The sequence below is a fragment of the Aspergillus niger genome, assembly GCF_000002855.4.
Source record: "Aspergillus niger supercontig An07".
In the NCBI taxonomy this organism is placed as follows: domain Eukaryota; kingdom Fungi; phylum Ascomycota; class Eurotiomycetes; order Eurotiales; family Aspergillaceae; genus Aspergillus; species Aspergillus niger.
The window spans coordinates 2259594-2281676 of record NT_166523.1 but is presented as its reverse complement, the minus strand read 5'-3'; the positions used below and the strand labels follow the sequence as shown (position 1 = coordinate 2281676).

The 22083-nt window shown below is 50.2% G+C and overlaps 11 protein-coding genes across 11 annotated transcripts; 8 read left to right on the top strand and 3 right to left on the bottom strand.

Annotated features, from left to right (window-relative positions):
• Positions 1 to 228: 228 nt before the first annotated feature.
• An07g10150 (hypothetical protein) lies at positions 229 to 983 on the top strand (the record flags this gene model as incomplete). The annotated part of the gene is made up of 3 exons (XM_059748741.1): positions 229 to 298; positions 433 to 705; positions 811 to 983. 3 exons carry the CDS (start codon positions 229 to 231, stop codon positions 981 to 983), a joined length of 516 nt encoding a protein of 171 aa, XP_059603841.1.
• Positions 984 to 2681: 1698 nt separating this feature from the next.
• On the top strand, positions 2682 to 3996 carry An07g10140 (uncharacterized protein; the record flags this gene model as incomplete). The annotated part of the gene is made up of 5 exons (XM_059748740.1): positions 2682 to 2741; positions 2815 to 2909; positions 3236 to 3280; positions 3661 to 3778; positions 3871 to 3996. 5 exons carry the CDS (start codon positions 2682 to 2684, stop codon positions 3994 to 3996), a joined length of 444 nt encoding a protein of 147 aa, XP_059603840.1.
• A 1163-nt stretch (positions 3997 to 5159) lies between these two features.
• An07g10130 (uncharacterized protein) lies at positions 5160 to 7297 on the top strand (the record flags this gene model as incomplete). Its single annotated transcript, XM_059748739.1, has 4 exons — positions 5160 to 5409; positions 5520 to 5563; positions 5622 to 6016; positions 6070 to 7297. 4 exons carry the CDS (start codon positions 5160 to 5162, stop codon positions 7295 to 7297), a joined length of 1917 nt encoding a protein of 638 aa, XP_059603839.1.
• A 348-nt stretch (positions 7298 to 7645) lies between these two features.
• An07g10120 (uncharacterized protein) lies at positions 7646 to 8857 on the top strand (the record flags this gene model as incomplete). The annotated part of the gene is made up of 2 exons (XM_001392050.3): positions 7646 to 8456; positions 8775 to 8857. 2 exons carry the CDS (start codon positions 7646 to 7648, stop codon positions 8855 to 8857), a joined length of 894 nt encoding a protein of 297 aa, XP_001392087.3.
• A 241-nt stretch (positions 8858 to 9098) lies between these two features.
• An07g10110 (uncharacterized protein) lies at positions 9099 to 10316 on the bottom strand (the record flags this gene model as incomplete). Its single annotated transcript, XM_001392049.3, has 3 exons — positions 9099 to 9713; positions 9789 to 10060; positions 10133 to 10316. The coding sequence occupies 3 exons, from the start codon at positions 10314 to 10316 to the stop codon at positions 9099 to 9101; spliced, it is 1071 nt and encodes a 356-aa protein (XP_001392086.1).
• A 752-nt stretch (positions 10317 to 11068) lies between these two features.
• On the top strand, positions 11069 to 12075 carry An07g10100 (uncharacterized protein; the record flags this gene model as incomplete). The annotated part of the gene is made up of 4 exons (XM_001392048.3): positions 11069 to 11228; positions 11326 to 11378; positions 11449 to 11603; positions 11667 to 12075. The coding sequence occupies 4 exons, from the start codon at positions 11069 to 11071 to the stop codon at positions 12073 to 12075; spliced, it is 777 nt and encodes a 258-aa protein (XP_001392085.1).
• Positions 12076 to 12481: 406 nt separating this feature from the next.
• On the bottom strand, positions 12482 to 13881 carry An07g10090 (uncharacterized protein; the record flags this gene model as incomplete). Its single annotated transcript, XM_001392047.3, has 4 exons — positions 12482 to 13056; positions 13160 to 13690; positions 13747 to 13767; positions 13848 to 13881. 4 exons carry the CDS (start codon positions 13879 to 13881, stop codon positions 12482 to 12484), a joined length of 1161 nt encoding a protein of 386 aa, XP_001392084.1.
• Positions 13882 to 14413: 532 nt separating this feature from the next.
• On the bottom strand, positions 14414 to 16732 carry An07g10080 (uncharacterized protein; the record flags this gene model as incomplete). The annotated part of the gene is made up of 6 exons (XM_059748738.1): positions 14414 to 14464; positions 14523 to 14891; positions 14946 to 15141; positions 15202 to 15935; positions 15996 to 16451; positions 16565 to 16732. The coding sequence occupies 6 exons, from the start codon at positions 16730 to 16732 to the stop codon at positions 14414 to 14416; spliced, it is 1974 nt and encodes a 657-aa protein (XP_059603838.1).
• Positions 16733 to 17445: 713 nt separating this feature from the next.
• Positions 17446 to 17847, top strand: An07g10070 (uncharacterized protein; the record flags this gene model as incomplete). Its single annotated transcript, XM_059748737.1, has 3 exons — positions 17446 to 17543; positions 17634 to 17699; positions 17745 to 17847. The coding sequence occupies 3 exons, from the start codon at positions 17446 to 17448 to the stop codon at positions 17845 to 17847; spliced, it is 267 nt and encodes an 88-aa protein (XP_059603837.1).
• Positions 17848 to 18015: 168 nt separating this feature from the next.
• An07g10060 (uncharacterized protein) lies at positions 18016 to 18489 on the top strand (the record flags this gene model as incomplete). The annotated part of the gene is made up of 4 exons (XM_001392044.3): positions 18016 to 18147; positions 18214 to 18238; positions 18321 to 18330; positions 18384 to 18489. The coding sequence occupies 4 exons, from the start codon at positions 18016 to 18018 to the stop codon at positions 18487 to 18489; spliced, it is 273 nt and encodes a 90-aa protein (XP_001392081.1).
• Positions 18490 to 19200: 711 nt separating this feature from the next.
• Positions 19201 to 22052, top strand: An07g10050 (uncharacterized protein; the record flags this gene model as incomplete). Its single annotated transcript, XM_059748736.1, has 5 exons — positions 19201 to 20804; positions 20857 to 20969; positions 21028 to 21413; positions 21708 to 21803; positions 21867 to 22052. The coding sequence occupies 5 exons, from the start codon at positions 19201 to 19203 to the stop codon at positions 22050 to 22052; spliced, it is 2385 nt and encodes a 794-aa protein (XP_059603836.1).
• Between the last annotated feature and the right edge of the window lie 31 nt (positions 22053 to 22083).

Below are 22083 nucleotides of genomic sequence, written 5' to 3'. Positions count from 1 at the left end.
CCCGCTGGGCACTTTGATCCGTTGGCGGGCTACATGTCTTTCTTGGGAAGGAGACGGACCTTTCAATCCAGTCTAGAGCGCAGTAAGTACGTCTGTTAGCGACGTTGGCCAGAAAGTCCAAACGGCTTCGAGGGTAGTTGACAGCCACCATTGGACCAACGCCAGTGGAGTCGGGCAAGGATTCCATTGCTCTATCTATTCCTGGCTCGCAGTGATCGTCGCAGGAAAATGTCCGACGACCTCAAGAGGGCCCTCTCCTCCCTTCCCCCCACACACCCATGGTCGCATTCTCATGTCCGTGTGTCATGACTTGAGGATTCGGTTCTACCGCTTCGGGACCATATTTGTCCCCTTCCCTTTCCGCGCTTTATTTCCTTCACATCTCCTCGGCGCATCTGCCAGGTTGAATTAATGTAATGTCATGATCTTGAGATGCCAAGCCTCGGCTATGGCTGAAACTGGGAAATCATCATCGGACTGTCGTGGTGCTTGTTTCATTTCGGGGAATTGCTACGATCATCCCAGCCTATCTATCCATCCTTGGTGGTATGATGATTGTGACTCAACTAGCCCGAGTGACCGATAATCACGATACTAGTATTCCAACGTTATCTATCCATTTCCAGGCAGCCTTGTCCCTTCCTGAAGATACTCCAAACTTTCAATCGCATGGTCTGTGCCTGTGGGGTAGGCAGGGCCAGGGTGGTAGTACATAATCGATACTAGGACTTTGGCGTGGCCCAAAAACTTAGATAGATACTATATTACCGGGAATTCCGTGGGCAAGCATGCTGCCGGGAGAGGAAACAGAACAAAGCATGGGTTTCAGTCTACAAATCAGACCTCGGAAGGCTTGCATTGGGCTTGAAGACAAATCGAAACGGGCATTGGATCACCGCTTCGTGGCAAAGCTGAAAGGTGGTCCCGTGGCTATGGAGCCTGGAGCAGATCGCTTGATACTCGCTCGGCGCTGCCCAACCTGAGTGGATCTCCGAGTCAACTGGAAGCCTAGAATTGGCTGCCACCAAAGCAGGTACTTTGCTGGCACCAAAATGGAAAGTATGGAGGCAGCTTGCACGAACAGGAGAGATTGTCCCTACTCCGACAAGTATCTACAGCATTATGCTGTACTCCCCCAGATAGAATGATATCTTTTGATTAGGTTTCCATATGCTACAGTTGTAATTAGTAGTAGGTGAACGTATTCATTATTTCGAAGACATGATACAGGCTAGATATATCCCAGCTCAGAAATTATGAGCTTCCGTTCTGACGAGCGCTGATACTCACATTGTGTGATGTATAGTGTGTGTGGCTTTTCGACTCCGCAATCATCCCTCTATAGGATGATTCGGTAGTTAGTAAGTGCATAGGGAGCTTTATCTCACGTTCAAACCTCGAAAAGTGGGTTTTTGTGGATGCTGGCAAAGGAACTCAGCTGTCACCTTCCCAAGGAAGAGTAAACAAGACCCATCCAAAGCCCATGGAAGAATTATCCATGACTTTGTTCTTCGTTCGCTTTTATTCCTGTCCGTTGCTTTGCTTCCGTGTCTTGTCTTTTCTTTTCTTCATTTTTTTCCCCCGCCCCCTTCCCTCTGGGTAATTGCTTGTTTTGTCTACTCCGTTCTGTAGGCACGAATTTTGGGAGTATCTTTTTTTTTAATTTTTTCTGCTTCCCCCTTCTCTCCCTTCCTTTCCTATAATTTCTTTTTTTATGCGGTACTTTGTATGACCTGTTCTCAATTTCAGGCCTTTGCATTGGCATCTCCTGTGCGTAGTTGGTCAGTCAATTAGTTACTGACCTGCAGGATGGAATTGATGGTGGGACCTATCTCCCACCTACTCTTTCCTCCCCCTCCCACTCAGCCGATCCCTCAGAGCTGAACACGAACAAACGAACAAACGAACCTACCTTTATGCATATACATACTATACTGTAGATACCTAACTACTTGCGCAGGCGCAGTAAGTCTTCTCAACTCCGATAACACAAGCAAAATAAATAAATCAATCAATCAATCAATAAATAAATAATATAAATAATATAAAAAAAGAAAAAGAAAAAAAAAAAATTCATTACCCACAAAGATAATTGAACAAATCAAGGCAAGTAAGTAATGAACTATCTACCCTAGATAGCTACCCATGGAGTAATAAGAAAGCTAACCAACTACTACCTAAATCACCAAGAAACAACACCCTCCAAATGCCGGTACTGGTACTATCTTTCTACTCGCAGCGCCGTCCCAGCTACCTGGTTATAGTATGATGGAATGGAAAGCTAACGTAAAGTAAAACCGAACCAAACCGAACCCGACCTACGGAGAACTCCGTTAGTTACTTAGCTCCTTATGGAAACTTGGTAGACAGGTCACTTCACAGCTAAGGACGCAATTCCGCGATTGAGGTACTCCGCTCGAATCCATCCATACCATCATCCACTATTAATATATAATTTTCTTTTTTTTTTTTTTTTTTTTTTTTTTTTTTTTTTTTTTTTTTTTTTTTTTTTCACTCTGGTTTAATGATCAAGTAAGGGTTTTCCGACTTGGTTAATCTGCAGGAAACCATGGTTCGTCGCAGATTAGATGCAGATTTAAACTGTTTTCTAACTACTTGCTTTGTAGTAGGTAGGAATTCGGGATTACTGTACTTTGATTGCTACGGAGGAGTATGGCCCGATGTCAGGAAGGTTCGCTAACCATCCAATTCACATGGGAGAGGGGGAGAGAGCGAGATTGGTGTGAAGTAAGTGGTTACTATTTACTTTGCAAATGTAAATTCAAAATGGTAGTTTTTGGATTAGATGTAAAGATAGTTATTGTCCCCTCTTCCCATCATATTGTGGAGTTGCAACACTCCGTGGTTTGGTACAAGTTGCTCTCTTACCTCTCCCTCTTCCTCTCCGTGTGTGTATGTATCTTTCTCTCTCCCGAATCAGACCATGCGGTCGGTCAGAAGGAGGAAAAGGAAAAGAATATCGAAGGACTAGACTAGACTAAACTAGAACAGAGATGGACCGAACCAACGGAAAGTTTTGTGGTGAGATAACCGATAGAGATTGACTTGACTTGGGCGTGAGATTAATTAAACGTCGTTCCGGTGCAATCAATATACTATGCCGGTCTACTTCTAGTTATAGTCTAGTATCTAACTAACTGACGATGATTATGATGATGAAGAAGAGGGGGTGAGTGTGTGAGAAAGAGGAGGGGTGGTTTGGTTTGGTTTGAAGGGGTCCGTCCGGGCTGTCGGTAGGAAAGGTCAATTTGTTTGGGTGGTAAATTAATTCCGCTCCACTTGATGACCAGATGAAACCAAAACCGAGGCCGGGCTGTGGGGAAAAGTAGGAAATTACCACGCGTCTAGATAGAACAATTAATTTATCTAGTCGTGGATTTCTTGGGTTGAGAGGAGACTTGTGTCTGTTCTACCAAAATTAAGTCTAGTATCTGTGATCTAGTGACTAGAAGGTCTTGGATCGCGATCGAGGAGGGACAGTATACTTAGTGGGAGAGAGTGAGGGAGAGAGAGAGGGGCAGGGGAATTAATATCGCGATGCATATTTTCCGGACACTACTGGACTAGCAAGAACCAGTTCATCGGTGAGGGACGGGTGGTCTAGACTCGAAGGAGATTTGTTTTCTGGTTTCGTGTCAGGTTCTTTTCTCCATCGTGGTTCACTTCGGCTATGGGATGGGTTGGTAGATTGAACGTATCACTTGGACTGGAGGGGACGAGGATGATGGAGGGAAAGCGGCTGATGAGGGAGCGAATCGTAACTTAACTTGTACTATACAATGGTCATGCTAAGTGTTTCAGATAACCCTTCATCCCCATCCCTGCCTGATTATTGACATACATGAGCAGGAAAGCGGATCGAATCGGATCCTTCCAAACACACATGAAGGACCAAACGGACATAGCAGAAGCACACTGACAACGGGCTCGTGTGACATGGACGGTTTGACCATCATAGCTCGGCGTCTCTCCTAACAACCAGTGGTGAACTGATTCCAACGGATACCCGTCATCATGGACCTTCCCTTACTACTTACTTATCTAACTCCTAAGTACACAATTGACACTTGACACAACCGTTGGACAGCCAGGTGCCGTATCCCGCTGCAGTAATCCTGTTCGAAACTTCCCGTGTTCGAGACGACTCTTGAGCCTACGTCCATCTCATTCGTTGTCGAGGACGCCAGCCCCGTCATCGTTCGCTACCTCCGTAGAATCACTAGGGTAATCTGCCCAGGCTGGACTGGCCGGAAACCTGTAGTCCTTGTCGCAAGTACCAGGGCTGGGTACTCTGGATATGTCTGCCGGACCGGGCCAGGGTGTACCTGACTGGTCAAGTCTGGAACTCTCATTTCCGCGCGGGTGGTCTGGCAGACGGCCAGAACTTGGGTTGAACCCCACTCGATCTCGGCCGTCGGGAGGTCTCTCAGAACGTCATCGCATAAGGCCATACAGGTCACTAGGATGCAAGTACTCCGTAATCGGGTCCAGTCCCTGCAGTGCACCGCTCCGCACAACTCTTGGACGAGCAGCAACTGGGAGAATAAGGAGAAGTTACATCGGAACAATCAATTTGAAAGACTGGGGATGCCCTATAATGGCTGAACACGTCACATGGGCATTGAATGTGTGGTGAATGAACGAAGTAGAAGTCACAGAGTGATATTGACATGTGACACCAGTTTCGATCATGTGACTATCTGGTCTACTACATAGTACTGAAAAGAAATTCATGGGCTACGGGGCTTCAATTGAGCTCTTGATAAATAATATATCGAGGTTTCTTTTTACTCAGAACCTCATGTAGAATTCCAACGTTCCTCGGAGTCCTCGGGCCTCCATCGCCTTGGACTATACTATCCACTATCTACTTCGGACAAACTGAATGAGGGATGCTAAAAGAGCCCAGAAGAACTGCCATAACAGGCACCTTTTATTCCTTTGTTTAGACATGCCGATATTCTATTCTGGGGGCCCCGGTCATTATAAAGGTGGTCGATAATGACTGATGCAAGGCTGTGTGATCCTTTGTTCCTCCGTCTTTACAACGGCTACAGTATACGGAGAGCATTATCAAACAAAGCCTATATATAAGACCATACTTTTGAATCTCTACGTTTATTTTCAAGTCAGCATCAATGCCGTCGTCGGAAGCCAATGGATCATACAGCATCTTTCAAACAAATAATGAACCAGGTTGTCTCGATTCTAGCAGTTCAAAGAGATCAGGAGGGGGGAAAGACCCCTGCACCAAGGGCAAACGAGATAATGCATTCTCTCCCATTCCAAACATGTCGCTATGTGGTTTTTCAGACATAAAGCCAGCAACGATCTCCTTCACGGGCATATCCCTTAATCATCATTCAGAACGTCGCCCCGGCCTGCTAAGTCTGTCAACTTTCGAGCTATACACTCATACAGCCGCCTTTATCTTTACTGCACGCAAGACAAGGAACGATAGATATTTATTGTCGGAGATATGAGTGAACCAAAACCAGAACCGGAACTACCACATCGACGGCTGTCACAGCCACCAGAACTGGTATATACCCATGCGTTTTTCGAGCTAGCCAAGAAGTACTTGACTAATTGACTGGCAGGATGACCCTATCACCTCTGGCTGGGCCCCTCTGGGATTTTGTCGAAAGAGGGTTGGGGGATTCAGGAATCGGGGTACCTTGTGCTACCGGAACGCGGTGCTTGTAGTGCTTATGAATACGCCTGTTTTTCTGAAATGGCTTATCAGATATCACAAGAGCCACGAAACGTGTACTTCAGAACAACAAAAGTGCCTAACCTGTTGTTTCTATCGTCTTTATCATCTCTATTGGGTCAAAGAAGATGATGGAAAGGATAGATTGCAGAGATGCCTGAAACCGTTGTGGGGAAGACTTGCAAAGACCTCCTGGAATGGTTATACCCAAGGGCAGCAGGATGCGCGTGCATTCTTGGAATGCATATTCCAGCAGCTACTTGTGGAGGTAGATGAACAGGGGTAAGGTTCTTTCTTCATACGTACGCTGCACGCCCGATGCTAACTTGAATTAGCTGCCGCGAGTTGAATGATATATTCAAGATTCGAGTGAGCAGGAATAAAAAGTGCTGCAAATGTGAGAGGTTGAGAAATTGGCCAGATGAAAAATTCTTTATGGTGTATGCTCCTGAGGATGAAAATACGCCTGGGTTCGCAAATATCGAGGAAAGACTACTAGACAAATCAGAGTATTCGATTGAAAAGTGTGGCAAGTGCGGACAAGAGACAGGCCATCTTACTTCCGAGAAGGCTTTATACCTTCCTGAAGTTCTTCTTGTCCAATTCCCCAGAATGAAATATGACAAAAGGACGAATGAGCCCAGAAGAATTAGGGCTCCTGTCTTTCTTCAGAGCGAGATAGAACTCCCACCTGGCTTATTGAGTGATACAGTGAAAATCGAAGGCTGCGCTCGGTATGAGCTTTTCGGGATAGTCTTCCACACGCCAGATGAGACGGACATCCAGTTGGGTCATTACACATGTGCTGTCATGGGACCAGATAATAAGTGGGCACATCAAGACGACATGATAACTGACACCTATGAATCACTGGATGATATTCTTGAGGGTTTCATAGATAATCAGGGGGGAATGAAGCCTGGCCACAATGATCGCGTCTATTGGGCAGTATACCATCGTGTGCCCCTCGAGAGGCCATTAGATCTGGGGTCCGGGGTCTGGGGAGAAGATCAGGCTTGGGTCATGCAACCAACCGACGATGATGAACCGCCCACCAATGCTAAATCCCATGGCAGCCCCAATGCAGGCTCTCCAAGGGGCTCTTCCCCAGAACCTGGTCTAGGTTCGATGAGCATCGCGCCTCATAATGCTGTATGCCTGGAACAGACCATTCACTTAAAGGGACGAAGGTTAAATTGGAAAGTCAACGATCAGCTGGTCATATCTGAAGGAGACGGGCCCCTTATCTGGCTGAAACCAGGGAAAAAGGTTCAACATGCCGAGGTCAGGCTTAGACTTGTCTGCCAAAAGACGCGAGAGCTCCTCACAGGGCGAGGCATCATTCCCCTTAAGCCAGAGATTCTACTCGAGCCATATGATGCTGGACCACGACCGGACACATTTGTACGAGACGTCGGAACACAGACACGACTCAGTTTCCGCGGGGAAGACAACAGGCAAGTAAGACCTTCGGGAAGTGCGCAAGATAGGGTTATCTCTGGGAAGATCATCAAAGCCAGTAGCCCGAAGCGGTCTCAATTAGCTACGAGAGCCTCTATCTGAGACGGGCGCTTAGGTTGAACTTGAAATGGGTGGAAGTCATGTGGGGCTTAAGATGATAGTAGTGCTGTTGCGATTATATGCTTCCATGGTACTTTCGCTTGGGCTTCCTAGTGGGTTCGGATCAATTCGGTTTTTGATAAAATAAACGCTGCTTATGCTGGATCATCTTTATATAAGTTATCATCATTAGACTATAAGATCATATGGGTATCGAATGCTTGTGAAATACCCGGCAGTAACATGCGACCTTTCCTCGAGGACAGTTGAAGTCCCAGTCATTTGGGTTGCGGTCTTCCCGCGCCCTCTTCTACTACCTTTGGCACTTTTCATCCCCAGCTACACCTCCCAATGGCGTCTCAAACCCAGTCAGACTACCTACTCGCCTCCCAATCAAATCCTTCATCTGCCCAATTCATCGATCAATTGATCTCCCACCTCTCAACCTTCACCGTCCCGCCCGTAGACAGTAACCATGACCACCGGCATCAACCACCAGTCAGACATCACCGCACACCCTTCTCTACTCTGCCTCCATCCCAAATAGCAGAAGTGAAGGCAGCAATGCTAACACTCCACTGTATATTTCCAAATGAGCTCCTCCTCGCTCTGGACATCCTAGACAGAGGTCTAGTGCACCGGTTCATATGCAACGACACCAACACCAGCAGCAGCCAATCAACACATCCTACAAACGCTCAACATCGTCCTTCAACAACAAATGCTACTACCAAAGATATACCTGATGTCTTCTATGTCCGCTCAGCATCTACCATCTCTCCCGATCAACAGGACCCATTCTCAACCACACCATATCACACCAAAGAACCAGACCCAAAAGGCTACGAAGTCCGGCTAAAGGCCTGGAACTGCACTTGTCCTACTTTTACCCTGAATGCATTCCGAGACCCGGGACTTGATGACGACGAAGAGGTGGTCTCCTCCTCCTCCTCCTCCTCCTCCACCACTGATCAGCATGACCCTTCCTTAACAAAGGACGACTACTATCCATTCGGGGGCTCATTAACCCGGAACTCAACTCGCTCCTCTCCTCCCGTGTGCAAGCATCTTCTGGCCTGTTGCCTGGCCGTGCGGTGTCCGGGTCTCTTTGGGAGCGGAGAAGAGGGATCTGTTTCTGTTGTCAGTGTGGAGGAATTGGCGGGTTGGTGTGCTGGGTGGGGTGGATGATGAAAGCTCTAAACTTCTTTGTTCATTGTATGTTTCGAGTCGGTGAGGGATCTAGACTATTCTTGGGTGTTTGTTGTTTGCCCTTGTTCTGGGTGAAGCACATGGCATGGTTTTGTCTTTGTTTACTGAGGAGTGGAACAACTTCTCATTGTCTAGAAACATTGATACCGAAGAAGGTTCCGTGTTGGGGGTCATAGTGGAGGGTCTCGGATGTTATGGAGACCTGAGTCATGATGGCTGGGAGCCATTACGTGGAAGATGACCCAGTAACACTATGGCATGACGTGTGCAGGCCAGTGGGATGATCGTCTGTTGGATACGTGCCGGTCTACAGAGACTACTACTATTGTGCCGTCTGTGAGCGGCTCCGAATAGTGGAGTCCATTATGAAAGCTCTGGGAGCTTGCAATTCCATAAGTCCATCCTCGACAATACCTCACGCAAGTGCTGCTCTTGAGGATAGATCTTACCAATACACACATACAGCAGCACCGTTGCTGGCCTATAACAAGCAGATGCCCCGTGGTCGCAATCAGCCGCGTAGAGATTACCGTAATATACATTCGATGGACTGCATTGTTCTAGATGATCGTATCGCATAGAGTCCCTGACCCGTCTACTCCTTCTGGCTCTTCTTGGCCTTCTCCTTGTCTTGACCCTCCTTCTGCTCTCCATTGGCGGCACTGTTGGCCTTCTTCGCGGCCTCCTTCTCGGTCTTGGCCGCGTTGGCCTCCTGTTCCCTCTTCAGCTCGTTCTCTTCTTGTTGCTGCCGGTTCTGGATCTTGTTCTCGATCAAGTCGTGGAATGCGGTGATGGCGCGGATCAAGCTGCTCAAGTAGATCGCCATTAATTGATCGTTGGTCTTGATGCTCATGGCCCGTGCGAGCTCGCTGTTCTCCGTCGGCTGTTCGGGCGCGCCGCTGATGCGCGGCGTGGCGGCTGGTGTGGAAAGGTTGGGGAGGAGGTTGAAGACGTCCTGGAGGTTGCCCAAAATGGCGTGGTTGACGGGGAGTTCGTGGTCAAGAACCTTCTGCAGGTATTGGCCGATGTCGCGCAAACGCAGGTGCAGACCCTGCAGCGACTGAAGCTGCGACGTTATGCGGGTGGAGAGGGTTCCGACAGCGACATCCCTGATATCCCGGAGAAGGTGCTCCACTCCAATTTCCTCAGCTTCCTCAGCTTCGATTATAGACGGGGTGTGGACGAAGGTCTTTGATGTTGTGGTGCCATCCTGTTACAGCATTGTGATGATTAGTCCATATGTCCTTTAACGAGGTCCGGTACGACGGCGCGCATAGTTACTCACATCCTTGATCTCATCCACAGCAAAGTAAGCATCCGTAGGAACGCCGACTTCCTTCGGTTGGACATCCACAATCACCAGCAGAGGGTTCGGTGTGTAGCGCTTGAAGAGTTCGTTGATTTCCAAATCCGAGGCCCGCAGCTTCGGGCCCGAGTGATACCATCCAACCAGCTTCTCACGAGCATTGATCTTCTTGAACATGTCCCTCATCGACTCGACAAAGTTGTGATCTAGGAACCAAACGGAGGGGTCCTTCTCATCTTCCTCGAAGGGTACTGGGAGAAGGAACTGTCAGCACGTGGACACTGAAAGAGATACCGAAGGTAAATAGAAGGTCAATGACGCACCCGCAAAGCTGTTCGATACCCGGACATTCTGGCCCGAGTTCTCACCCAGCAGCACACCAACCACACGTTTCCGGGTACCCTTGGCCGAGCGGCCGTAGTGATCTGCGACGGAGAGAAGAACTAGCGGAGCGACCGTGACGGTGCGCTGAACGAGGGAAAGTGCGTCCGCCGTGGTGGCAGGCATGGCGGAGACAGAAGGAACGCGAGACGAGCTGTCAGCGGTGGAGATAGGACTGGAAGGGGAGGATGAAGGGTCTTTCAGAAGCGTGTGGGAGGGATTGTTGCGGGATAAGCAAGGGGATGAAGATGGGAGATGAAGGAGGAGGAGGAGGAGCGATGACGATGAAGAGGGAAGCTGTTGTTGGTTGGATCAACGGAGAGCCTCTCTGGATTCATTGGAGCTCCGTGCTTGAGCCACACTCGAGTGGCTGATGGTGAGAATTGACACCTCGACACCTGAACATCAGCCACAACACATACATTCCGGTGCCTTTATGCCTCAGGCACACAATACGGGACACGTGTTCCGGGACTAGTCCCGAGTCGGACTCTTCAAGGCTCAAACCAGTGGAGATTGGCTCAATGAAAGGACGTCATGTTGGCGATGAGAGATTGCTTCCGGGTCAATGGACGCCTCTGGAGACCATTGAGGATCTACCAAACACCTCCGATCAGAACCCCGAAGGCTAGGGTGCCGGTCGAGGCGAATTTCCCAGGGCGCAGGAACCTCGGGTGGGAGACTCCACTCCCTCCGGTCGGCCTCTTTTCTCCCCCAACATGCACTTTCTCCGTTCCCTTCCCTTTCCCCGGTCTGGTTGATATCTCTTCCTCATTCCTGCCACTTCTCTCCTCTCTTCCCTCTTCCTCCCCCTCCTGTTCCCTTTCCGGACACTTTCTTGAAGCGTTCTCCTTTTCCTCTCCTCTTTTCACATCACAATGGCTCCCATTACGGACGAGGTCGTCAACGGCCTGAAGGACACTATCGGAAAGCTGGAGGCTCGTGTTGAGGAGTTGGAAGGCCGCCTCAGCAACCAGGTCAAGCCTAAGTCGGTTGCTGAGCAGATGCGCATCATCCTGATGGGCCCTCCTGGTGCCGGTATGTTTTCCATTGACAATCCTTGGATCCTTTCTACATTCTATCCTCGTTCCCTGCTTTTCCGTGCTGCGGAATTCTGACCGATTCTCCAAACTAGGCAAGGGTACCCAGGCTCCCCGGCTGAAGGAGAAGTACTGTGTCTGCCACTTGGTAAGCCATCCATCGGGTTGTCATTGTTTGGTCTTGAGCCCAATACTAATGTCTATTTCCATTCATGCAGGCCACCGGTGACATGCTGCGCTCCCAGGTCGCCAAGAAGACCGCGTTGGGTAAGGAGGCTAAGAAGATCATGGACCAGGGTGGTCTGGTCAGCGATGAGATCATGGTCAACATGATCCAGAGCGAGCTTGACAACAACGCCGAGTGCAAGAACGGGTGGGTAATCTGATCTTCATGCGATACTGCTTAGTTGGCTGACGGCGCGCGCCTCTTATCTAGATTCATCCTGGATGGTTTCCCCCGTACCGTTGCCCAGGCTGAGCGTCTGGACGACATGCTTAACGCTCGCCAGCAGAAGCTCCAGCACGCCGTTGAGCTTCAGATTGACGATGCCCTTCTGGTGGCCCGTATCACCGGACGTCTCGTCCACCCGGCTTCCGGCCGCTCCTACCACAAGATCTTCAACCCCCCCAAGGAGGAGATGAAGGACGACGTTACTGGCGAGCCCCTGATCCAGCGCTCCGACGATAACGCCGATACCCTCAAGAAGCGCCTCGGCACCTACCACGCCCAGACCGCCCCCGTTGTCGAGTACTACAAGAAGACCGGTATCTGGCGCGGCATTGACGCCAGCCAGGAGCCTGGCCAGGTCTGGAAGAGCTTGCTCGGCGTTTTCCGCCAGAACTAGATGCCTTTAATGGCAGAGGACGTCCACCTTTGAGGCCGGAGTGATGTACCTTAGTGATACCCATCGTTCCGGTGCTTATGTCTTTGCCCGGAGGTAGAGGCTTTCTGATTGCCCTCATGGGCCGGTGAAGAAAGGCAGAAAAAAAGACCTGCGTTGTCCGGGAATGGAAATTGTCTTTCTCATGTCCTTATATAGACTCATGCCTTCCGGCCGGATATCTCTGTTTTTGTATAGTAGTAATTTCGGAATGCGAATAACCTCCGACAAGTAAACCGCAATGATAATGTAGTCGTTGACCCTTTGATTTGGAGTATACAAGCCAACGATATTTACCCTCAACAAACCTCATATCAACAAAACATGAAACACCAAATCACATCATTCGATTTACAGGACTATAATGGATCTACAGCTGCGTAGGATACACAGTCGACTCGATCTTCTCCGGATAAGTCAACCCTCCCTGCCGTCTAACCTCATCCATCACCTCCATAATCACGATACTCTCCTCCCACGGCAGAGTCTCGCTCTCCAGCTTTCCATCCCTCAGGCACCGCGCCACCTCATCCGCCTCCCAGAACATACCCTTCCCACCGCCAGGGAACGGACACTCAACCTCCTTAACCTCACCCTCTCCCTTGGCGGGGATAATACGGTATCGCTCAGGCCGGAACGCCGGCCCATCCACCTGGATCTCACCCTTCGTACCCTGGATCCGGATGGCCGGGCGGGCGGTGTTTGCCTCATCGGGGTCAGTAGAGACGCGGAGATGCGTCATGGCCACGGCCTGCGACTGGCCCGGATGAGGTAGGTTGGAGGGAGTGCTGGTCGGGAAGCTCAAGAGGATGGTAGTGGCCTCGTCGGCGCCCGTTAGATGGTAAAGTGTCATATGGGCGGAGATGGCAGAGGGAGGTTTACGTTGGTCCCGGGGGAGGGTGTGATAAAGGGTCTGGAAGACCCAGGTTAGGGAGTAGATTCCCACTGCACGTTCGATATAGTTAGTCATCTGCCGTACGCAGGGGAGGAGAGATGAACTGAAATAAGAGAAATGAGAAGGGAGGGTTCGTGAATGGGTGCGGCTTACAATCCAACAGACAACCACCCGCCAAATCCTTATTAACCATACGATGCTCCGTGCCCCATCTCTCCTCAACCGGGTCTCCGAAACTGTTATCAGAGATGACCCGCAAAACCTCGCCGATAGCGCCCTGCTTGATCAAATCTCTGATCTGGATACTGAGAGGGAAGTAGCGAGTCCAGACAGCTTCCATGAGGAAGAGATTCTTCTTCTGAGCGGTCTCGCATAGGATCTTGGCCTGAGCAGCATTGACGGTGAAGGCCTTCTCACAGAGGACATGTTTTCCGGCGTTAAGAGCCAGCATGACATTCTGGAAGTGGTGGGAGTGCGGAGTTGCGACGTAAACGACATCGACGTTGGCGTCGGCTACAAGATCTTCATAGGAGCCATAGGCGGCACAGGGGGATGGGATACCGGTGTCTGAGATGAATTTCTCTGCTCGTGCGGCGTTGGAGGAGGATGCTACGGCCACGACGGTGTGAGAGACGTCGGTGACGTTGCGGACGTTGGGGTCTCTAAGGAGGTCACGGGTGAAGACTGCATTTACTTTGTTAGGAGAAACTGGTGGTTGTGAGCTGGGGTGAGAGGCTTACCATCGGCGATCCACCCCGTAGCTGTATATGTGCAATGCCATCCGCGTTCGTTAGCCCGGGGATCTTTTTGTTTGTTTGGATGCGGGGAAATTGATCCCTACCCATGATACCCCACCGGATGTTGTGGGGAGCCATTGTGAAGATGAAGACTGGAGATTCTGGGATGCTGAGCGAGGATGAATAAAGCTAAGAAGTACTGCGCAGTCGAACGGATATCTGGGTTCTGAAGAACGCTGGACAGATGTTGAGGGGGAGTGAGAATAAAAGAAGTAATTCTTGTTACGTTGAGCGGAGTTGCGCCGAGCGGGGCAGCTTCATTTGCCGACGTCATTCGCCGAAACTATGAAGATTGGGGTTTATCTGTATATAGTGGTTCTACGTAGTAGAACATATCCAGGATGTATATAATGACCTGATATTTGGTTCATCCGGTTCTACAATGGGATACTATATACAAGGCAGCGAGCCCGGGAGTGCTGTATGTGTCCTGTGATCCATCACCATCATCACTTGCCCCGGAACGCCCAGAGGAAGGGATTTCATTCACCTTCCCATGCAATAAAAACAGCCGTCAAGCTGAATGAATGATGCATCTTCGCTCAAAAGCAGAGAATCATCAACAAAGAGTAAGAAGAAGAAGGAAAGGAGAAGGGAGTGTACACCCCAATCACACGGGCTCTGTTTTAATCCGCACATTGGACCCAGGAGAGTCGGTCCCCTATAGTACGTGTTAGTCACTGGGATTGCTGAATATCTCTCATTATTTCATCACTCACCTCGGCCTTGCGTTTGCCCAAAACAGACTCGGGAGTCCCAGTTCGTCCTGATGGCGTCCCCCGGCTGGCTGGCGTAGGTCCGTTATTGGTAACTTCGGCATAGCAACTAGCATGGTACACGCGACTTCCCACCTTGACCGCATCCTGCCAGATCCAGTCCTGCACATCCTCCGACCATGTCGACTCAAACTTCTCCTGGCAGATAGGGCAAGGGGTGTTTCGCAATGTTGCGTCATTCGGGGCGTGGATCCACTGCTTGGGAGGCCCCTTCTTAGTCGCAGCGCCGTCAGCACCAGCAACACCCTCAGCGGAGGCCTCCGTCTCCGCAAGATCTTGTTCGTCACCCGCCTCACGAGATTTAATCCAATCCTGGAGATAGTTAGTCCTGCAGAATAAATGGTTCGAGACTGGTCCGTGACTTACCCGTTCATCAACGTACCAGCTGCGGTTCTGGGCCCGCCTAGCTGCCTCAGACATGCGCTGGTTGGTGCGGAAGTGCCAATCCAAATGGCGAGCCTTCTTCTCCTTCCCTTCCTCTGTTGCAAAGAAACGTTGACCGCATGTTCCACACCGGTTTGACCGCGTCTCGTAGAGGCTGGAGATCAGCATTTGCCGAGGGCTGAGGGTTCATTGAGTTAGAGATATGAAAACCAATGTAGCCTTAACATAAGACACTCACATTTTGATGGACGCTGTGCTCATTTGAACGTTGATCTGCGCATTGGATGTACCTTGCTGTGTCTGCGGTGTTGCGACTGGAGGCGTGACTCGCACCTGACCAGGTACAATTAATGGAAAAGCAGGCGTGACATTTGGCGGCGGAGCAGCAGTGAAAGGGGCTGGAGGTGCCGAGGCCGGTGGCAGTAAGCCCTGTGCTCTTAGGGCTGCAATGAGAGGATTTTCCGGTGCGGCGCTGACGGAAGGCTGCGGCGCGGTGGTATTAGTGGGCATCTGCGGTAGGATATTGTGAATTTGAGGTGGCGGAGTCGGCTGCTGACGTGTAGCAGTAGCTTTGAGGAGCCCGGCAAGCGTGCCAGGATTGAGAAGCTGTTGTAAAGGTTGCGAAAGTGTTTGGGCTGGAGGAGTAGCCATGGGGGGCGTTGAAACGGCTGGGACACTTGGAGCCATAGCCTGAGGAGCCGGCATTGCAGGCTTCGGAGCGAGAGCTGAAACCTGGTCGCGGACGAGCTTCAATTGTTCCTGGGTAAGTTCTTGCCGTTGCAAGATACCCTGAAGATCTAGAAGAGCCTTCAGTCGTTGCTGTATCGAAGGGTCCAGTGGATTGTTTGCAAAATCGTTCCTGGCGGTGGCAATAAGAGCCTCGATATCTCGGTTGAGAACCGCGAGATCAACCTCTGTTGAGCGTGGCTGGGCTTGGGGAGTTGGCGTTCCCCGCGAAGAGTACGATTCACCCTGCTATTCATATAAGACCTTCCGCCATAATATGGCTCTGGAATGTAAGATGATACTTACCGATGGTGGATATCCGTGACCAGAGCCATTGCGCTGGTAATGCATGGGTAAAGCCTGGTTTGCCGCAGGTGGATGGCGGCCCATGCCTTGCGGTGGTGTAGGAGTGCTGTTCCAAGCTGGAGGAGTGCCAACTCGACCGCGAGCGAGGATGTCTTGTTGGGTTCGGGCCTGCTGCTGCTGAAGCGCTGCAGTCCTTGCTTTGATCAGAGCACTCTCGATACTGCGAGTAATTTCTGGAGGAAAAACGGGCCTGGTGTCGAGGGAACCCGGAACCGGCTCCTTCCAGGTTTTGAGCATCTCATCCAACTTCTTGCGCGTCTGCGAATCGACCAGTGTGTAGGCGTTCATAAAGGTCTGATACAGATTGCGACCCAGGAACAGAGTGTAGGGCGTGCCTACGTTCTTGACAATCGAATCGACTACATACAAGGCGGGCAACTTCTGAGCCGGCGGAGTCTACAGAGCAGATTAGAACTCGTTTCATCCCAAAGAGAGACTACAGACGGGTTGTGCGTCTCGTCAGGTCCGACGAGGCCCAACCGGTGGTATTCTGAGAGCGTGTCACCTACTGTTCGAATGTGGTTCTCCAACACGCGGGAGATGGCCATCGCATGTTCAGTGTTTTCTTTGGCTATGACAGTCAGATTGCTGATCTGAAACCTGTCATTGTTGGTTAGATCTTCCAAGGAATTCTTGTAATCCTCGGCAACTTCGTCGGAGGCCAACCCGGATGACATGGTGGGCAGATACAAAGGCTGATGAGGATGATGAAGGGGGAACAGGGGGAAAGCGAGGATAAGAAAAGGGTATTGACAAAGAAGAAAGAAATGAACAATGGACGAGTGCTAAAGAAGGGCGTAACACTCGAAAGAATATTTATGTTCCTTTTGTTTGTCCTTTCCTCTGATTCCTCCTCTTTATTTAATTATTTGGTCTTTTCTCTTGTCTTTTTCAGTTCCTTTCCTTGTCCTCTAGACTTTGTAAACTTTTTTTTTCTTGCTTTTTTTTTCTCTGGCTTTCTTCTTCTTCTTATTTCCCCCCTTTTTTGTTAGGAACTTGTCCTTCTTATTGCTTTGTTTCTCTCTTCTTTTGCTCCTCTTTTTTCCCACTGGGTTTGTCCCTTTTACCACCGTATATAAAATTTCCTATTTCCGCTTCCTTTGTTTCTCTCCAAATAAACGTGTCTCCTGAGAGTGCAAGAGATGGAAAGAGCTGTCGGAACTTGTAGAATGCTTGCTAGCTATCTTGGTCAGACTTGAGACAACAACAGGAGGCCGCAAGCGCAAATCCTCCACCAGAACCCGAAAGTCAACAAAGAACCCGCGCTACAACACTCCGTCAACCCAGTGTTAATCAATCTACCTCATACAATCACCCGTACTGATTGACCCTTCCAGTAAACAATAACCAGTAGAGGAACCAAACCGGGACGAAGGGGGGTTGATGAAAGATGGAGAGGGGGAAAGAAAGATCTTGGAGTGAAGTCGGGAAATACCCCCAGCTGTTACACACCTTGGGGGGGAAATCGGGCGTGCAAAGGGGACCAAGGTTGAATGAAAACCGGCTAAATTGGAAGATGGAAGCTCGAACAGAATGACCAGGAAATAGCAAAGCAGCCCAGAGTCGGCCGGGATGAAGCGAGGGAAAGGGAGGCGAACAGGGAGCAGGAGAGGCAGGCAGAATTGCGGAAGTTGCGCTCACGAGGTCCGAAGAATAGAAAGCGTCAGCGCCGCGGCGTGACTGGCTGAGTCAGCACACTAGGTTGAGACTTGGTCCTTATCCGTTACCGACTAACCCCAATCGGGCAATGCATTCCAGCGCTCTCGTGAATCGCCGTGAGTGGATAGTATGACGCAGTCACACCTTACTTCCCCCAAGATACTACTAGGTACAACCCCATCTTCATCACCTCCATCTCTATGTCACAACCATTGAAACTTGAATCTGGATATTGGTATTACTATTGGTTTTTAGGAAAGGTTGCTTTCTACGCGTCGAGCCCAGTGTCGAATTCTTCACCATGAAGTTGTCTGCTACTGCTACCGTCTTGGGGTTGCTTCCCTTGGCCCTGGCCGAATCGATTCTGGTCACGTTCCCTTCAGGTACCCCTGACTCGGTGGTTGATCAGGCAAAGCAATCAGTTAAGGACGCTGTATGTGACCGGGTGCTTTGACAGCGTTGGCACATCTCTATTTTACTGACTGGTCGTTTCTGGTAGGGTGGCAAGATCACCCATAATTACAGTAAGCATCATGCAGCGTTCCTAGTTCCCTAGTCATCCTTGCGTTTTGGGTAGTGGCAGTGCTAACATGCCGCTTTATACAGCTTTGCTCAAGTAATTCTCTCCTGAAAGTTTCGGAGTGCTTGGTCTGACATACATACACACAGGGGCTTCGCAGCCGACACCAAGGACGATTCGGTTCAACAGCTATCGACTGAATTCGCAGCATACAATCCAACTATTGAGAAAGACATCACTGTCACTATCCAGTAATGGGATATTGGATATTCCGGGAGAAGCAAGCTCCCTTTTCTCCATTCCAAATTACTACTGAATGATGGATGGTTCTCCCGCTGGTTTCGGGGCTTGACCGTTGATGCTCGATAATGGATGAATAGATGGGGAAAAACTAGCCTAGATTGTAATTCAGGATTTCTATGTATCATTGTCTTTCTCTGTTTTGAAAAAGGGAGTATGTGTCTCGTTGTCGCCTGAATGAACCATGTTATGGACTTCTAAAGCCGGCGACTGTTTCCCATAACCCAACAAACAACAAAATCACCATGACATGAATAACTGACTTGGATAATTCGTCACGATTTTAAATCTTATGAACCACTTTGATCTTTGGTGGGTGTTGTTTCATATGGTGGAAGTAGAAAATAGGAAGCAACGCCGTGGGTGATCCTGAATGTTTCCCTTCCCAAGCGGGACTTCGGTATTTATAGCTCGTCGATGCGCGTAGCGTGGATCCCGCCTCCAACGCCCCGGAGGCGCTCAAAAAAGGATCTCATCGAGGCACAGTCCTCATCCTCCACCGTCCAGGTTCAAATTTAACCGTGCTGAGGGGTCGCAATTAGCCCCTCCTGGCCCCGACCCGAATACAATTGCCGGCAATTCCACCCAGCCGTTACTGGAATTTGCAACAACCGCCGTGTTCCCCGCCCAGTTGATTGCCCCCGATTGCAGCCAACATCGCCGACCATGGCTGCGGAGCATACCGTCACCCAGGCCCTGCTGGAATGGGTTAACAGTTTCGCCTTGGGCAAGACTATCCGGACGACCGAGGAGTTGTCGGATGGCACCATCATCTGGGAAATCCTGCAGGATATCGATCCGCAGTATTTCCTCGATGAGATCCCCCAGCGCGCCCCGTCCGACCACTGGCTATCCAAATGGCAGAACCTGAAACATATCCACAAGTTGCTCGTCAACTACATCCGCCAACAGCCCGATGGCATGCCCACAGGTCTCGACCCCAACCCCAACCTCGAATTGGTCGCCGAGAAGAACTCCGTCAAGGAGGCCAACAAACTCCTGAAGCTCCTTCTGATCGCCGCCATCCGCTCTCCCAACGCGCAGACCTACGTCGAAACCCTTCAGAGCCTAAGTACCCCGACGCAAGAAACCCTGAAAAACATCTTCGAGGAAGCTCAAAATGGTCAGCATGAGGCTATTGATGGTGAGGACGACGTCAAGGAGGAGCGGGATCTGCCCGTCGACCCCGAACTGCAGTTTGAAGAGCGGGTAGGAAAGGTGTTGGCGGAGAATAACCGGATGGCGCGTGAGAAAAAGGACATGCAGAAGCAGATCGATGATATGCACGATCGCCTGGCGCGCCTCCAGGAGAACAATGACACCTTACAAAGCCGGCTTGCATCGACCGAGGATCGACTAGTCAACTTGAGGTCTGGGAAGGGTGATCTTGGACTCAGTGCAAAGGCTCTTGAGTCCAAATCCCGTCAACAGGAAGACATCATCGCAACCCAGGAAGCAAGGCTAGCTACAGCGCAGGATGAGATCGACAGTCTACGCATGACGGTGGAGTCATTACGCGTCAAGAACCAACGATTCCAGAAGCTCCAGGATGACTATGACGAGCTGAAGACTGAGCGAGACCAACTCGCTCGCAAGGCGAACGCAGCCGAAAAGTACCGCCAGAAGCTGCAGGCTAGCCAGGACTTCGAGAAAGAGAACCAGTCACTCAAGAACCAGATTAAAGACTTCCAGCAACAGCTCAAGGAGGCGGATTCGCAGCAGAAATGGAACTCCGAGCGTGAGGTGGAGCTTGAAGAATACCGCAGAGTTTTGCCTCGCATTGAGCAGGAGTGCAGTGAAATCCAGAACCTGAAGAAGCAACTCGAATTTAACAATCATGCCCTCACAGAGCGTCTTAGTAACGCCGATGAGCAGCGCGAACGTGATGATGCTTTGATAAGTGAGCTCCGTGAGCGAATCCGTGAATTGGAAGGTTCTCCTGGAAGCCCATCCCTGACGCCGGGTACCGAGACTCCCAAGCTCGAGGGAACTCTACAGAAAGACTTTGAGGCGATCGGTGTGAAGGAATCACAGCTGTTAGGAGACCTTGTGCTGCAGCAACGGAGATCTAGGCTAACTCGCTACAGGAAATCTGAGAATGAAGAGCTGAAAAAGGAAGTGGAATCCCTCAAAGGGCCATCCGTATGTTTACGTATTACGACTAATATCACCTTATCTCAGGCCGCTAACAATGTACCACAGGTCGGATTGGACTTTTCCGAGGCTTTCAATGAAACACTGCAACAAGCTCGTGCAAACTCTTCGCAGAGGTACTTCCTACTAGAAGCAGCGTAGCTAGTATAAACGCTAATGGTGCACCAGTGATGATTATTGGAAGTTGTACGACCAGTATACCTCTGCCCTCAAGAGATTGGCCGAAGCCCAAGAAGCTCTCGACGTATCCAAGAGATCGCTGAACGATGCGCTGGCAGAAAGTGAGTAGCTACTGTTTGGCGAAAACCTTGCTTATGAAATGTGCTCACATGAATACAGTCGAATTGTCCAATAAAGAGAACTTGGATCTCATCGCTGAGATCAAAGCGAGCAGCGCAGCAGATTTGACCAAGGCTCGCGAAGGAGAAGATGATGCTATGCGCAGACTGTACAATCTGCAGGCCGAGCTTGATTCAACCCAGGCTTTAGTCCAAGTCACATGTGCCGAACGTGACGATCTGCGAAACTTGCTCGAGAAGAAGCAAGCCGAGTTCCGTGCGGAAGATCACGAAGCCGCAGAGGAAATGAAGAAGCTGCTGGCCGAACTCACTGCACAGGAAAATGGCGATGATCAGGAAGCTGCTCAGAAGTCGGCTGTAGAGCTCATTAGACAGGTCGCCGCACAGATTGAGAAGAATCTGGAAAGGCTGGCGAAGCGCGCAGAGGTCAGTTACAAGAAACCCTATCGACTCTCAACTTGTGTTATTCCGAGCCAGGCAAGGCCTATTCGTCTTGGTAGCCTCAGTGGCGACAGGAAACGTCTCGATCTTCTTGCAGATCGGCCATTTGGCGATTCGACCCAGATATTAGCTGCGAAGGCACCCGGTCTATCGCGACTGGGTCGATTAATCGCCAGAAGGTTCAGGCGTTGAGGCCCAGCTGCCACCTTGACCCATTGTTACATCCTATCCCGTTTGCATTCTACGGTCTACAAAAGACTAACACGAATCATCTTGCAGTATATCCACCAACAGAACGAACACATCAAGTTCCTCCAAGAGCGGATAAAGCAACTCGAAGAGGATACGGATGATGGAATTAGCAAAGAGCGCGAGGTAAGTTGTCACTTGAGACTGACTGAATACATCAAGTCACTAATATTCAAATCCTCCAAACAGCTCGAACTCCAGAAGATAATCGATGCTCAAGCGCGGGAGCTGACTTTGATGAGCTCCTCCTGGTACGAACTCCAGAACCGATTACAAAACAGCAATATCGGCCTGGCCCGGTACCGGAATGGATCCCTAGCCGATGCTCAGAAGGGCTGGCTAGCCAGGCAAAGAAGCGTGGTCGCTGGTCGATAAAGCTCCGGGTTGAATGTTGGCGATATGGTTT